This window comes from Denticeps clupeoides, chromosome 1, assembly GCF_900700375.1.
Source record: "Denticeps clupeoides chromosome 1, fDenClu1.1, whole genome shotgun sequence".
Classification (NCBI taxonomy): domain Eukaryota; kingdom Metazoa; phylum Chordata; class Actinopteri; order Clupeiformes; family Denticipitidae; genus Denticeps; species Denticeps clupeoides.
Genome location: NC_041707.1, coordinates 24,220,655 through 24,236,946, shown reverse-complemented (window position 1 = coordinate 24,236,946; position 16,292 = coordinate 24,220,655). Strand labels below are relative to the sequence as shown.

General features: G+C 43.0%; 2 protein-coding genes across 6 annotated transcripts in view; one reads left to right on the top strand and one right to left on the bottom strand.

Annotated features, from left to right (window-relative positions):
• The window catches only part of focad (focadhesin), a 45,333-nt gene extending 45,145 nt beyond the window's left edge, over positions 1 to 188 (bottom strand). For 3 of the 4 annotated variants that reach the window (XM_028966995.1, XM_028967040.1, XM_028967021.1), the window contains exon 1: positions 147 to 188. The gene's annotated coding sequence lies outside the window, so the exon portion shown is untranslated. Of the gene's footprint in view, positions 1 to 114 lie in introns of all 4 variants that reach the window. The other variant, XM_028967006.1, reaches the window with a different exon arrangement.
• The window catches only part of mllt3 (MLLT3 super elongation complex subunit), a 35,495-nt gene that overhangs the window by 742 nt on the left and 18,461 nt on the right, over positions 1 to 16,292 (top strand). The window contains exons 1-4 of one of the 2 annotated variants that reach the window (XM_028967049.1): positions 1,439 to 1,570; positions 2,092 to 2,272; positions 15,778 to 15,860; positions 16,058 to 16,201. In XM_028967049.1, the coding sequence (XP_028822882.1) occupies positions 1,559 to 1,570; positions 2,092 to 2,272; positions 15,778 to 15,860; positions 16,058 to 16,201 (420 nt within the window). In that variant the 5' untranslated portion in view covers positions 1,439 to 1,558. Of the gene's footprint in view, positions 1 to 1,438; positions 1,571 to 2,091; positions 2,273 to 15,777; positions 15,861 to 16,057; positions 16,202 to 16,292 lie in introns of those variants that run through there. The other variant, XM_028967084.1, reaches the window with a different exon arrangement.

The window sequence follows — 16,292 nt, the reverse complement described above, 5'->3', positions numbered from 1 at the left end:
AATGGTTCCGGTGTACTAAAATGCAGGCGTGCGGACTATTCCGTAGCCCCAATGCTAACGAGTGCACAGAAGCTGTTTATCATCTTAATATTTATTGTAATTGACGACACCCACCCCGCACATTTGACACTTCGTCGCTGTTTTACCTTCAGGAGCAACACAACGCGTTCCTTCCGCGCGCGGCACAGCGACGGTGGGCGGGAAGGTCCAAACTTGCTGGCCCAAAAGCGATTGGTTATTTTCCTCCTTTTGTCAAGTAAATTCAGGGTCATTGTTAAATGTCGTTAGGTTTCTGGTATATCGACTGCTGAACACATATAACACAGCACACAATTATGTAGAATAAAGAGAGGTACATTTAATTTCGGATGAGTTGTTCTTCACCTTCCCTCTCTCTCACTCCAACTCCAACTCCAACCTAAAATTTGAATTACTGAATGCTATTTACCATTGAACTAGTGTGTGTGAATGTGTGTATATATAAATAAACAATATGTGTATATACACACACACACATATCACTTTTATACTAATTATATATATATAAGTTATATATAACTCAACACAGGCTTCTGTGTACGATCAAACATTCTTTTCTAAAAAGCACACTTTATTTATCTATCCTCTTAGCAAGAAAAGCCAACATATCATTGGAAGTGGGCCAGTTCTTGACCTCCTCCTAAGTAACCACTGACCATTAAGAGTTCATCTCATTCATCTTGTCACAAGGCATCAGCTCTGCTCTGCAGGCAGCCCAACCTTTGCTGCCGCTCTGGGTCACCACCTTGTCTCTTTGTCCCAAGTAAAGTTGGCCATAACAGCTAAACACTTCACCTTTGTCATTACTGTTGTCTTCAGACCTTAAGATGAGAAGATGTGAAACCAGAGCTGAAACCAGAAGTAGTGATATAAATGCTTGATATTCATGAGTACTCAACAAGATTTTTTTACTACCTTATCCTATGTACATTGAGCATAATTTAGACAACAATCTGTACATGATTTCACGTGATTATGTTCATTAAATACATTAATTCGAGGGTAATCTCGTAAGAGCAACCTGTGTGAATAACTTACATGAAATGGGTTTTGCTAAAAATGGGTTTGAAATGAAATTAGGGTGAGTGAAAAAGTGCAGTAAACCCGGGCTCTGTGGAAGGAATTGTGAGGCAGCGTGGCACAACGTGGACCGCGTGGAGGTGAAGCCTGCTGTCCGGAGCAGACCATCCATACGTTATTTGTCTACATTTCTGTCGCTGCTCCACGGAACCAGCGTTTGGGGTGACGCAGCCCGTCCGGGAATTTAAAGGCCCGCTGTGCGGCGCGCCGTGCTGGCCGAGTGAAGCGCGCTGACGTCGGCGCCGTCCCATTGGCTGGCCCGCCTGCGACTCTTGTCAGGGCGCGGGAAGCGCGCATGCGTCCTACTTTACTCCTCAGCCTTTGAAACTCGGGCTGAGTTCAATTAAGAGACCATGTCCGCCGTCGGCCGCCCGCGCTGCTCTGTCTTCTCGTCCAAGCCAAATTCTCCATGAAATAGCATTATCGCGCGGCCCCCAGGATGGCCAGCTCGGTGAGTACCGCGGCCGCTCGCGCCTCCGAGCCGCTGCCCTCCCTCGCGCCTCTGTCTGCAGATTTCCAGCCATATTCCCATCATATTCCTCGCCGTTTCCCCACCTACGTCGCACGACAAGTTGGGCACGTCTGGAACAGGCGCCGGGATTCTCGGGATTGGAGTCGCAACAACAAAGTGTTTTTCCATAGAAATATATTTGGGTTTTTTTTTTTTTTTTTTTTTGCCTAACGCGTTAAAAAAAATTTAAACTGTTCCAGATAAAGAAAGTCCGGTGTAGCCGCGAGTGACAGCTCTTTCAATTTCCATGTGTAGGGTTTTTTTTTGTGCTTTTGGGAGATAACGCCGCAGCCCGCGCGTCCTTGAGTTTTATTGTAGCCCCTCGGTGACGGACTGCAAAACCAGTTTTGCACAAAACAAAACCACGTACAGCTTCTAGCACGTTGGTGCTTTTGTGTCGATCGCCAGGTCGGATCGGAGATCGGGGGGTTCGTGTCATGTGTCGCTGTTGGGTGTTTCAGGGCGCTGTTCAGGTGAAGCTGGAGCTTGGTCACCGTGCCCAGGTCAGGAAGAAACCCACCGTGGAGGGCTTTACGCACGACTGGATGGTTTTTGTCCGAGGACCGGAGCACAGCAACATTCAGCACTTTGTGGAAAAAGTAGTTTTTCACCTTCACGAAAGCTTCCCAAGACCAAAAAGAGGTACGTTTTTCCAGCGTCGGTGTCATTTCTCTGTGTTTCGGCCACGGTCGGAGCAGCTGCTGGAAAGTTGGTGTCGCGACCTCTGCGGAGACGAACTCGCAGCCTTGCATCTGCTCATGCAAATGATATTATTTGCAACACCAACTCCGCGGTGTCTCGGAAGAAAGAGGGATTTCCATGCAAACCTGCCATTTGTTGTCGCCCAGCCATTACGGCCGACACGGGAGCTGCTGGCCCTAATAGCTGATTTTCATGTTAAACGCGTTCGATTTTATTTGAAGGCGGTGGTATATAACACATGATGATGCATATGCGCCATGGGATTTGGATAACCCTGCGTTTAAGTAAAATGAATGCGGCTACTGCAGATTTATTATAGATGATTAATGAAAGCAGATTTATGTTTACTGCGATCACGGCAAAATCCTTAGTGAGAAGGGTGTGTATATTATATATAAGATGCAAAAAATGTCAGACCATGATGACTTGTGTGCATGCGTCCTGGAAGGGGAGGAGCGCTAGGGGGGAACAGAAGAAGGGGTAGTCACGGCGGTTGGTTAAACGTCTGGCAAGACGGAAGGGATCAATTAAAATATTTGTTGGTTGGGGAAATTTTTTTCCTCCCCTCCTTACCTCCCTCCCCTTTCTGCTGCTTGTGCGTTTGAGTGTTCTTTGACGTGACAAGTGCTGGGAATAGTGCCAGAGCTGGTGCTGTGGAGAGACCCTGTCATATTGTAATTACACGCGACTCCGATTGCAGGAGAACATTCGCAGCTTATTGATAACAGTTGTAAGATCGTGGTGTTTTGGGGTCATTTTGCTCCATTTCTCACTTCATGGTTTTCCTGCGGCGTTGTCACAAAAAATGTTATTTTGTATTCCTGGCACCACCTCTGTAGATACACTCGGCTTTCAAAAAATATAAACTATTTAAGGCACAACTCTGTATGCCTAATTTAGTTAAGTCATTGTTGTGGAATGTTCTTTTTCTGTTCACTTCATTAGTCAGCATGCTTATTTTGGTTGATATTTGATGCTTCTGAGATTCCATCATCCTGTGGTTTGGCTTGGTCCATGACTTGTAAGATATCTACACTGGATTAAAAGGTATAAAAAATGAGATGGCACATTACTCAGACTTAATATATGATCTCATGCTCAGAGTTCTTGCTGTCAGCCAAGCTTGATTTTAGGTGCACACATATATCAGTGCAGTTCTGATTATCTTCTTGTGTTGGAGGTGCTTGGAGCAAGAGAGGTGATCTGAAGATGTGTTTTCCTCACAACTTGAATGTGTGTGCATTACATACAGAAATATGATAAAATGGGCAGTAAATCAAAGCTAAACTTAGAACCATCGGAACGTGTTCTGATGGTTCTTAAGTGACTAGAGGTGCACCAAATATTTGTCTTGGTTTACCCGACCACCTTCCTCATTGATGAATGTGTGCAGGGCTCTCCCAACATGTCCCAAGACCAGCAGGATTAACCTCCAGTAAATCTTCCAACATGACACAAGCTTAAAGATTCTCCACAAACCCTCAGAAGTTGAAAGGTACTGACATAATATGTTTTCACGCTGTGACAAATTATGAGCCTAAGTACTTCCTCTGCTACTCTTGTGCTTCACAAAAAAAAGTGGGAGAGCAGAGGTGAGTGGCTTTGTTTTAAAAATGGAGGTAATTGATTTGACAGAGCGTCATAGGCCAGAGAAGCCCAGGAAGTTTCTTGGTCCCCCGGGCTGGAAGAGCGAGTGCGATGTGTGTCGGTGCAGAGTTAATGGAAAAGCGCTTATGGATCACAAACACGTCAAACACGTCTGTCCAAACCACAATCACAGTTTATTGCCACCCCACAGTGGACACAGGGTGCTGGCTGCTGTTGATTGATCCGAGCTGAAAGAACATGGCGTGTGCAGTTGTCTTTGTTGAAGAGGATAGTGTTGGATGAGACGTTAAATGAGAACTTTTGGACTCGTCTTCCCTTACGTGGATAGGGTTGCAGTTGAGGCATGGCTAAGGGACAGTCCCTTGATGGCAAGTATGGAAAGTGAGGTTCTGGTGAGGTTCAGGGGCTCTGTAGAATTTATGGTGCACTTGCAAGGTAAACAATCAGGGTTATTATTTTGCGTCCCAGGAGGGCCCCCCCCCCCCTCCCCCCAGTCTGTCTTTGATCAGCCGAGGCCGGTGCAGAGACGAGCGGGAGACCTCGTGCTTAGACAGGCTTGTGTTTGACAGTTTAATGCCAGCGCTCTCCACGCGGCCCCATAAGGGCACAGCTGCGCGTGAGACGCTGCGCTCACATGCTACCATCCGAGGCTGTGCGCTGCAGCATTAGGTCACTTCCACTCGCCAATTCACTCTTTTGCAGTTTTGAATCCTCTCTTCTGTTTAACACAGTCCATTGTGCAGCTGTTCTGGATTAGACTGGTACTCTCACTATACATGAAAGACTTTTCTTTTTTTTTTTTCCCTTCTTCTTCTTCTTCTCCTCCTTTTTCATTCTTCTCCTCACCTCACTTTCATTTGAAGTCTCTATGTAGGTGTCCTTCAGCAGTCTATGAAGAGAGAGTTTTTATTTATATTGTGTAAATAGATATGACAATAAGAATGTTTTCATTACAGACAAAGGGTGCTACCAAAGGCAATTGTGAATTCACTTTTACAGTAAATCATGAAGAAATGATACATAGTTATCGGCAGCAGCCCTGGAAATGATGCAGGCACCTGGCATTTTCAAGCTTTCTGCTTCTAAACTCTCTAGATGTACTTGTCTGTAATGAGAAGAACGATCATCAGACGCAGATGTCCAAATTTTAACAGTGCTTAGCTGGCCACAGGATCAATCTTTTGCCATGATTATCCCATCGTTGACCGGAACTGTCCTGCACTAAAGAGAAGAGTGCACAAGAGTCAGACAAGTATCAAGAGATGTATCCTCCAACCTTATAAAATGTTATTGAATTATTATTATTCACAAAGGTTATTCTAAGTATTATAATTTGTGGCACATTTAATGCTGAATCCTTTTGAATAAGCTTTATGGTGTGTTCATATTGTAGTATTTTTTGTTGCAACGATATTGGGTAGAATTGTGTGGAAAGTGCACTGTGATTAGATGGCATGCGGGGTAGCCGTGGAAACCTGTTATTTTGTGCAGGAGCTGTTCGTAGGAGGAAAGGGCCAACTCCAAATGAACAATCTGGAGAGTCCTTTCTGTTCTGCTAGAGGCTATTCCTTCACCTGCACCAACCTTCAGCAGCTTCTGAAAATGTCAAACATACCACTGTATTTTTAGCTGTTAGCAGATCTCACACAGTTTTGCATCTGAAAAGATGCAAATTGGGACAGTTGTTTGTCAGCGGAGTATAAGGTTCCTTATGCAGTGAAGGGAAATCTTGGAAAAGGGCATTATCTCATTGTCAGGGATGGTTGCTCCTTGATGCCTTCAGATTAATGATGCAACTGTTGAGGAAGTTACTGTAATGCCTCATTAAAATAGGCCGAGCTGAGTTTGTGTTCAGGTGTTTCCGTGGAGACGAGTCGCATGTATTGGCTCCATCTTTTCAATGGAGCATAGCAAGATATATATTAATTGACTGCAAAGTCAATATTAAATCAACTGCTATTTTTTTTTATTTTTTATTATTGATTCTCGACCATTTGCTTAATGTGATAAAATCCTCTCTCTGCAGCCATAATGGCTTCTTAAATGGGATCTGATGCCGTCTCCTTTCAAGAGCGGTATTTCTATGTAAATATTGTGTCTGCTTTGCAAGGGGGGCATTTGCCGTCTAGACAACAGTTCAGGGAAAGAATGGGAATGCCTCTTCAGAACCAGTGGGCAGTCAGACCGCATTTTGTCGCCTTGTACAGTTCAGTACATCCATCTCTTTCACTATACAGAGAGAGCTGGGACAACTTGATCTGATAAAATGTGGACTCTTCGCTATACACACATGCACTTCCGAACGCCCTCCCCTCCCCTCCCCTCCATTGAGGTCTTTTAATGATTAGGTCAGTATGTTAGCCTCTAGGCTTTCCTTCATGTGCTTCTGCGGCTCCAGCATTAAGCCTTTTAACTCTGCGACCCCCCCCCTTCCCGCTGCCTCTCCCTCATCACTCTTTTGTGGTTGGCGTGCACATACCAAATAAGTTAAGTCATCTCAGTAACCCTGTACAGTGAACGGGAGATTCCTTGACTGAAGTGTGCTTCAGACGTTGCCTTCGCTCTGCACAGCTTTTCTGTGTAGGGTTTCTCTAACATCCAGAGGAGGACAGCCACCCATTCCTGACAGTGTAATGTTCCTGATACTTTACGCATGCAAGGAGTCGGACACAGTTCTGCAAGGCTCAGTCACCCATCCCACCCATGTCTTCTTACCCATTATTGGAGGCGCTTCCCACCATTTTTAAGGGAATGTGGACACAGAGCATGGCAGTATAATGCTGGCTCAGCTTCAGTGCAGTGAAGAATGTGGAATAATATGAATACAAAAATGACTAAGATTAACTGACATGCATTATGGGTATTTTGGTGAGATGAATTACACAGAAATGAATTTATACATGTGGACTCTTACTTGAAAATGTTCTTAGCAGATGGGGACATTTGAAATGCCCTGATTTAATAGTCAAGTAGGGTTTTGCAGATTGAACCATTTGCAGTGCAGTGTGCTTATCTGACACCTCTGAACAGTTCACACACAGCGCAAACACACCAACACACAACAGAAATAATGGGGTCATTCCTACCTTTTTGAATAATTTGAGTTCTTGACATATGGCAGGGAGCATCCCTGTGCATTGCAGTTTTTTTTTTTTTTTTCCTGCCTCTATCTGCCACCCCCACTGTGCTCTTAGAGATTCTGTCAGATGAGGAACCGTTTTGATTAACCCTCCCGACTGGGAAGTGCGGCCTCGGAATGGTAACTGCACCAGTGTCCGCTGTGTGTATGTGGCACATTGGCTGCCCTGACAGCCAGCACGTCAGTGGCCTTTAGTGAGATCCCACAAACCAGAAGCCCAGAATGATTATGTTGGGTGCTGGGAGCAGACAGTGTTAAATAATCAGGCGTTCAGACAAATGAATATAAGACTGTGCTGATCCCATTTACTTTTTCCTGTTCTGTTTAATTTTTTCTACATTTATATTACACTTAATTCATAATGTTTTTTTTACTATATTGATATTCATTAATCGAATTATTTAAGCAAAATGTATAACATTGCCTCAGATCCCAAGCACTCTTCGCCCTCCTATCTGTGAACAAAATCTACTCCAGATTCTCTGGTGTCTGTGTAGTGCAAGGAGAAATGTCTGAGTGTCTTCATGCTGCCTCCTCCTCCTCCTCCTCTTAACCACAGGGCACAAATCAAAGACCTGTAGGAACTGGCCAGTAATTGTTTTAAAGCCGGGCTGAAATCAGACGTACTTGTATAGGTGGCACACAAAAGAAGCCAAGGCTGTGGAACGGCAGGCTGCCGTAGCTGTTGGCATGAAAAGAGTGTAAAGAGGAGGGAAGCAGTGAGGGAGAAACGGGGAGACACAGGCGGGTGGGGAAGGGGGGTTGGCGGCGGCCACCTTCAAAAACAGGAACTGGGCCATAAATGCTTAGTCTTCCCCCCAGTTTTGTCAATGGAAGGAGGTGGAGGAAGTGGTTTATTGAAGCATGGTTTATAAGGCCTGTCTGTTGGCAGGTCTTTCACTCTTTCATTTGTGCCCATCATAAAACATTTGTCTTGGGTTTTTTTTTTTCGGCCTTCTAATTTAATGGCACCCCTTCTCCAAATATATATAGCTGGGCCATTTTAGTCTAATCTTCAAGCTAAGGTTTGTTTTAGTAATGAGTCATGTGGACGATTTGCATGAAATTCCATATTTGCTGTAACAGTGACAATTTCGAGTAATTGCTCAATTGAATATATCATGGCAGGTTCTTTGCAGTGGGTCAAATACTTACTGAGTGTCTGGTTGAGGGAAGTTGCTCCTTTGATTGATTTAAAGAGACTTTTTGCTGTTTTTTGTAAGGGGGGTTAGAGAGAGATTTAGATTTGCAGTAGGTTCGGACGTGGACTGTGCAGGGGTGAAATCTGATGCGTGGTCCCTGCCGTTCGCTGTGTGGGAGCTCTGCCGCTGCGATGTTGGATTTGTTATGAATCCTTTCAGCCTCATAGTCAAACCCGGCTGTCCTTCTTGGTCTTAAAATATGAATTGTTACGGTCCTTCCTGGTGTTCTTTATTTGCATTATTTTGTTTAAGACTCTCAACTCATACAGTTTTGGACCATGTGTACATTGTCCTTAAGTTATTCCTATGCTATGCTTGAGCTCTACAGTGTCCATCAAGCACAAGAGTTAATGCTGTTAACACGCATACTTGGACTGCTTGCACAGTGTCTTCATGGCCCAGATTTGCAGCAGAAATAATTCATAATTAATAGGCTTCAGGTGTTAAGCCTCTCTCTCTATATATATATTTATATATATATGTGTGTGTGTGTGTGTGTGTGTGTGTGTGTGTGTGTCAATCATGGGATCTATATTTTGTTTGAAGAATATTGCAAGGCTCACATCATGGAATCCAATTTCTTTTTGCTTGCTTAGGGGCTGCTGAATTGAATTGGTAATAGTAATACTACAGAATGTTTTCCCAGCCAGGGCCCAGAGCTCATTATGAAACATCGGTTCTACTTACACAAGCACAGGCAGACCATTTGAAAAGCAGACTCTCCTGAGACTGAGGTCTGCATCAAGGCATTTGTATATCTCTTTCCTGGTGGTCTGTGATACCACATGTGAATAGAAATTTTTGGGGTGCGGAAGCATTTAGCACTGACTCAGCAAATTTTGTTTCCTTTCGTACGAGTCAGTGGAGTGAAGCGCAAGTTGTTTTCTCCCACCTGCTTTCAGAAAGCTTCAGAAGGAGCAGAGGAATTGATCCCTTATTTAGATAATTAAATCAGACTCTTGGCCTCTGACAGTAGGTTGGCCTGAATGTGCTGACCTGGGTTTTTGTCTGTCATGTGCAAGATTGTCTGACTGGGACATATATAGTTTGATTGCTTTGGTAAATGGTAATGAAGCTTCTGTATAGTTTCGGTGGTGGCCATTAATAAACTTTTAATGTAAGACATAATGGAATTTTTACTTGACCAGTTGCCATCTTAGTATGGTGCATATTAGAGCATGCCAATGTACCGGTTCTAATAAAAGTTGGGCCAGTTGTGTCTGAAGGTTGGGGGTAGTGCTGGAACTTTCTATTAACTTGGGACCTCTGGCATCAGCAAACCAACTGCAATTCTAAAAGGTTTGGTTAAAAGTGAAAATTGTGGAATGCTTGGCAGGGTTTAAGTCTAGGGTTTGTGTGGACGGGACCTGGCTAATGAACTTTCATTATCAAGGCCTTCTGGGGGAAAGAAAAAAAAAAAAAAAAAAAAGAAGTCCACCCTTGATTTGCAAAAAATCAGTGTGCTTGAAGAGGTGTTTAACAGTGTGTTTTACTCCTTATAGGTATGCTTTGTCATTTCTTTTTTTCTCCTTGTACTGGCTCGTTTTGATTTTCTCAGCCTGGAGTAAATCCCTGAAATGTTGTTTTTGTCAAGGCTTCTCACACACACACACACACACACACACACACACACACACACACACACACACATATCATTTTATTTTTTTTTTAGTAGACCCAAGGTTGATAAATGCTATCCTGTTTGATCTGATATGTATGTTTTTATTAATTTGTTTCTAAGAAGGCGTCCAATTTGGGTTCAGGAACCCAGCTTACAGTACTGCGGTCTTAACAGAAGCTTGCTTTCACATTTCCATCTGACTTTTTACCAAATTATTTACTGCGCAGCTGGGCTTTGACATTTGGACTATTTGGCTAACCTCAAAGCAAACTGAATAAAGACAGGCGGTTGTAGTTGTGGTTTGTGGTATGTGTGTTTTTGTGGACATCCATTTAGAATTTCAGTTCAGACAGTCCCTGACAGACAGAATATGGCTGGACATGCCATTTGTTATTTGTTGTTTAAGCAGTCTTCTTTGGTGTTTGACATTTTCTGAAAATTAACATTTTAAAAACTGTTGACTCATTAAATTTGTTAGGATGGGACATACAGAGAGATTTTCCAATCAGCTCACAGTGAGTTAGTATTTTCACTTTGACTATTCTAGGTCAGTTTGTACATAATTTCTAGTTATAGTGGTCAGTTTTCAGGGTGACTGAGGCAGACATGTCTGACTCAGTGGGGGTCTACAGCTGACATGTTCTAGGTGTTGAAATGCTCAGTCACACTAACAAATGGAATGGGCCAGTGTGGAATCAAGGAATGAGTGATGGTGTCAGGCAGGTGGAGTTACAGAGCACCACAGCAACTCTACCAAATGTTTGTCCAGAGCCTGGCGAGACTCATTAGTACCTGAACACCCAGGTCATTTTTAAAAAGGGGGAGGAAATTAACCCCCAACCCATGGTGTTAGCCCTGGGGTTGAATGAAATTGCAAAAACATGCCTTGAAGTGTGTAAAGGTCTGGAGGCTTTTTCTTTTTTATATTGGATGAAGGACTGCAGCTGGAAGGTGTGGGGTCAGGGGATGCTGGTAGCACAGATGGCAATTTGACTGGGGTTTTGTTTAGAAGTTTTATGACAGGAGCCCCTCTAGTGACATTGGAGCCCTTATTCACACCCCTGGGCCTTTTCCCATTAGACCTTGTGTCCTTCGTGTCTGTGTCACAGGCTGTTGTTCTAACAAGTCCTCATATTCCTCAGGGTCCGTGAAACCCTTTCTCCCCATCCCCCCTTTTTCTGTCTGAGGTTGATCTGAGGAGGTGTAGGTTTGGGTTCAGACAGGGACTCTCACATATGGCAAGGTGCTCTGTGCACTTCTCTTTCTTCCCCTGTGTATTTTTTTTGTCATTGAAAGCATACCCTGTACTACTATGTTTGTCAGGGGAGTGTTTTCGCTGCTCTAAACACATGCATGCACTATTACTCAGGCGCAGTTGGTTTATATAAATGATAGTACATTTTTTCCAAGGAGGGACATAGTTTGAGGCTTTGGCGCCCTAAACCTACTTAGTGGTTTTCAAAAATAATGTCTGGAAAGTGTGAGTGCTCTAAAAAAGGTTAGGGCAATTACATGGAGATTTTAGATGGATTATGTCAGCTGGCCAGCCGTATGGCAGAAAGATGGAAAGCCAGCGTGGCCGTAATTAACGTGCGCATGTTTTTGACCATTTATCATCGTGAGTGTTTAACCTATCAGGCAGGTGGATGCGAGGTCCAGTTATGCAGGTGGATGGAGACCAGCAGTGCTGGATTAGTGAGGAAAAAACAGCCTCTTTAAGAGGGATGTAGTAGTGTTTCATACTGAGACCATTTATTTGCAATGTGCAAATAACGTATGTGTGTGGGAGCAAATATGGTCCTCATCATTTTCAAATAGTCAACTACAGGGCTCATTACTGTTATTAGCAGTTCCTCTCACGCTCCCTCTTCTCGTAAATTTTACAGCTGTCTTTCAACTTGCCTTTTTTGTTGCACTTCTATTGAGGCTTAAATACCAACAACAATTTTCTACTACAACATTTTTCTAAAAGGCATTTCAGCGGGCAGCCACTCCCCCTCGCTACTCGGAGGACCCAATGTTTACATTAGACACTTTGAAACATGGCAGCGGGTGAAAGCAGCTCCAGTGTTAATTCTGCAGCAACAAGCTTGCTAGAAAATGTAAAAAGCAAGAGCGGTGTCTGGAAGTATTTCGGATATCAACCAGAAAACAGGGAAAGCCAAAAGATTTGAGAGGGGAGTAAATTTGTTCAAACGAAATATGGATATTTTAATTGCCTCTGTCAAGCAATACTTTTAAAGAAATTATAAGAATGGCTGTGTCTTCGCTCTCTGCATTTTACAATTATGCAATTTCACAAAGTTTTTTTTTTTTTTTGTGTGTGTTATATTTAATATTAATATTTTATTATTTTGTTTATCTGTATCAATTAAGTAATGATTTATTTCTTTGTGTAGTGTGTGTATACACATTACACAAATTGTGTGTGTGTGTGTGTGTGTATATATATATATATATATAAATGGTGTTCTAATTTATTCAAAATGATCAAAAATATTCTTTTTGAATAGTTCAGAATTTCCAACCAAATCGAATCATATATACTTAACCTGTGTGGATGTTAAGGATGGTAAAGAATATGCAGGCACAGAGGTCCTACTCAGTTGAGTAAGCACAGAATTAATGATTCAGCTGGTTCTTTGTTATTTTACTGTTTCACCATATGAATTTAGGCTCTCTCATTTGTGACCACTACCTTGATTGCCTTCACGCATCCCAACCCCCCCCCCCCCCCCCCCCCCCCCCCCCCCCCCCCCCCCAATCTTCTTCAAATTGGGACTCAATAAAAGCTCTCCTAAAATATGTAAATGGTTAAATTACCATTAGTGCCTTCCTGTAATTAAAGGGAGGCCAACATCTCCTCCTGGGTAGGGGCTGAACTAGGAGTTCCGTCTTCTGTGCAAACTGCAGTTGGGATGCTGTCCGTATAAGACTGGGCATGGGAACCATTAGCGAATTCCAGCAATTAGAATTTTTGCAAATGATTTGTTATTTAATTTCAACCACAACTGGCAGGGGGATAATAAAACGAGTGAGCAGGTGTGAATCCTTTTAGGGTTTGGCATTGGAGGAGACTTTGCATAGGACCTTGCATAGAAACCTGCAGAGCATGACCACTAAAAATCTTTATGACCTGAATGGGAAATTCTCAGACAGTGAAAATTCACAGTGACTCTGCTTTTACAGTGCCCAAATCTGAGTTTTTAGAGACAGTCCCAATGATGTCCACTCTCCTTCATTGACAAGGGACTGCCCTTAAGTTCAGCATCCTTACAAAACTGCCATATCCCCAGAGGCAGGTACTTCTCCAAAGATAAGGGTGTGTCAGCATTCCCAGTTACTCTGCTATGCTGATTCTGTGAAGGTTTGGGTTCCTGTAGAAGACATGCTGTGTCAGTAGTGTCACTGTGACTGTCGTCATTTTATAGATATGAAGCAGTGGTTGTCATCATTACAGATCTTTAACATTTTGTTTGCATTGATATATTGTCTGAAAAATAATGACTGAATTCTACCGGCAGCCTTTTAAGTTTTGTTATGACTGGAGATTTTGAGGACACTCAATCTTGACTCGGAGACTAATGTTCTTGGCCCTGGTTCAGTCAAAGGCGGCGCAGTACACTGGATCTCCAGAGTTCCTGTTTCTTGCCTTCCAGCAGCATTGAAACATATCCTGCTGTGGACTTGCATTTGGATCCAGCTGTGGTAGATGGTAATCTCTGTCTCAGGGGAGCTGGGGAATAAGTTTCATATAGACTAAGAAGCTGTAGACCGGGCTGTGGTATGTTTTGGGTTTAGAATAACTGGGAACTCTGGCGAGGCTTAACAGACAAGCAGGCCAATCAGAACATGCTTTAGTTTTTAGTAAAAATCTGAACTCTACCACTCTTAGAAAGTAAATTCCAGCATTAAATATTTGAGGCTGCAAAAATGCAGTATCTGCAGAATCATGATATATTATGATGTTCTGAACGTGCACTAACAAGTTTTAAAGAGTATGAGGGAATCTGCTAGCTTCATCAATATAATTTATTTCTGGAATTTGGCCAGACTTCATCTCATTGTGATTGCCTCAGTATGAATCGATCTTGAAAGGGAAAATGTGTTGTGACTGCTATTGTCATTTCAGATCTTGGAAGGGAATAAAGTGAGCACTGCTGGCAAGCTCTCGCGCTTTTCTTTTTCTCTGTTTCTTGTCTCGTCGCTCTCTTTCATGCTCTCAGCTCTGTTGTAATTGTTGGCTTGGTTCCTGTCACAGGTCAATGAGTGTATTGTGAATCCCATTGTCTACCATTAGCATTTACAGTGACCTTTTCAGCTTCGGCTAGACGGCCAAAGCCAAGACAATAGAGCCAGCCTCAATACCCCCATGGTGTTTTTTTTTTTTTTTTTGTTTTTTTGTTTTTTTTTGTGTGGCTTAATTTTTTGATCCAAAGTTTATTTTTGTTTAAATTTCATGCTGTATCTGGGAAGCTTGATTGAGTGTTGCACAGCAGGATGCTACCCTCATTTGGGATCTAATTTTGTGGGGAATGTGATGGTGAGTCCCACATTGGAACCCCCTCCACCTCACCCCGTTCATGATTGTCTGTGTAAACAACCTGGCATCAATGGATGTTTTGAGCTGTGTGTAATAGTACCTGACCCAGTCAAGACATTAATCACTGCCCACAGTATTTGTGCAGTGCTGTTGAGCTTGGGACGAAGCCTGGAGTCCAGGGTGACGAGGTCAGACTCTGCCTAGCCGGCCAACCCTTCAGGGTGGAGAGGTCTGTTGGGTGTCAGAAGAACTGGTTAAGTGTTACCTGAGACACACAGGGCCGCTATTAGCCAGGTGGGCTAGCACACTGAGGCTAGTCATTAAGGGTAAAGGTTCAAGGGTTTGTGCATATTTAACATGTTTGTATGAGTTTCTTAATTGGCTTTGGATTGTGTTCCACTTGTCGGTGTAGTCTTTGACAGGCTGTCTCAGTTTAGTTGACTTAAACACTATTAATGAAGTTGGTGCTTTGCGGAAAGAATGAAGGATTATAGGGAAACTCTGTTGAGGTGTGGTTTCCTACAGGTTTCAGGGTATCCATAGACACATGGAGCCTGTGGAGAGACTAATTGGTGCCTCTGCACCCTTGGGAGAGGGCAAACTCAATAAACAGGTGCCACAGAGGATGATCATCTGACCTGAACTTACTCTTGTTTGTCTTTTTTTAAAAATGAAAGGGGGAAATTAATTCCAAAGGGAATGGTGGTTTTTGTGGTGGTTCTGTGTGTGTTTTGGAGAGGGTAGAAGTAGCAGTGTCAGTGTAAGAGAGTGTAAAAATGTGTTTTGGGGCTGTGGATAAATTGTCCATGGACTGTTTTGTATCTCTAATTGGCTCCCAGGAGGTCTTGAGCATGTTTTATAGAGTGACTTATCTGGGCTCACCACTGATTTATAGCTGTTTTAATTCAAATTGCCAAATGCAAAATGTGAACACACTCAAGTAAACTCTGGAGTTGTCTCAAGCTTTAAACATTTTGTCTAGGAAAACTGCTACCCTTTTATTTTTTAAGGTAATTAAGACAGAATAAGACGTTGATAAGATGTCAACAAATGTTCAGTTGCAGCTCATTGTCACAGATTGTGAGGCTGGTGCTCCCTTGAGTGTAATTGTGGACAGAGAGAAGTCTGTACCGTTAAGACTATAATGCTTTATTTATGCCCAATTTGGTGCAGTCATTTTAAAATAATTCTGTTAATGCGCTCCTGACTGGAATAGTAAAATCTTTGTTAGTATGCGACAAACATTTGGATGAGTCTTCTGATGTTTTTTGTAGACTGTTCATTTCCAACTACTAAAAGTCTGGACTTTTTTTTTTTTTTTTTTCCCTGCAGTGTGCAAAGATCCCCCATATAAAGTGGAGGAGTCTGGATACGCTGGCTTCATATTGCCCATCGAGGTTTACTTCAGGAACAAGGTATTGCAAGAAATGCTTCCTAACACTATAAAACTGAAACTGGGCTGGTGGGAAACTGTGCACTATATTAACAATATTTAACTAATCGAATTGGGCAGTGAGTAGATATGTGCAGTATTCTGTGACTGAACTCAGTGTATGTGTAAATATGTTGGAGTAATGTGAGCATGCTGTCTTTCCCTTCTCTTCTCCACCAGGAAGAACCTAAGAAAGTGCGCTTCGACTACGACTTGTTCCTGCACTTGGAAGGCCACCCACCTGTCAATCACCTGCGCTGTGAGAAGCTGACCTTTAACAACCCCACGGAAGAGTTTCGCAGGAAGCTGCTCAAGGCCGGAGGGGTATGGTGTCATTGGGCTAACCAGAAGCAGGGGAGGGTCTCTAGGGAGGCAAAAACAGGAGAAATTGCGAATTTTTATTTATTTTTTGCCC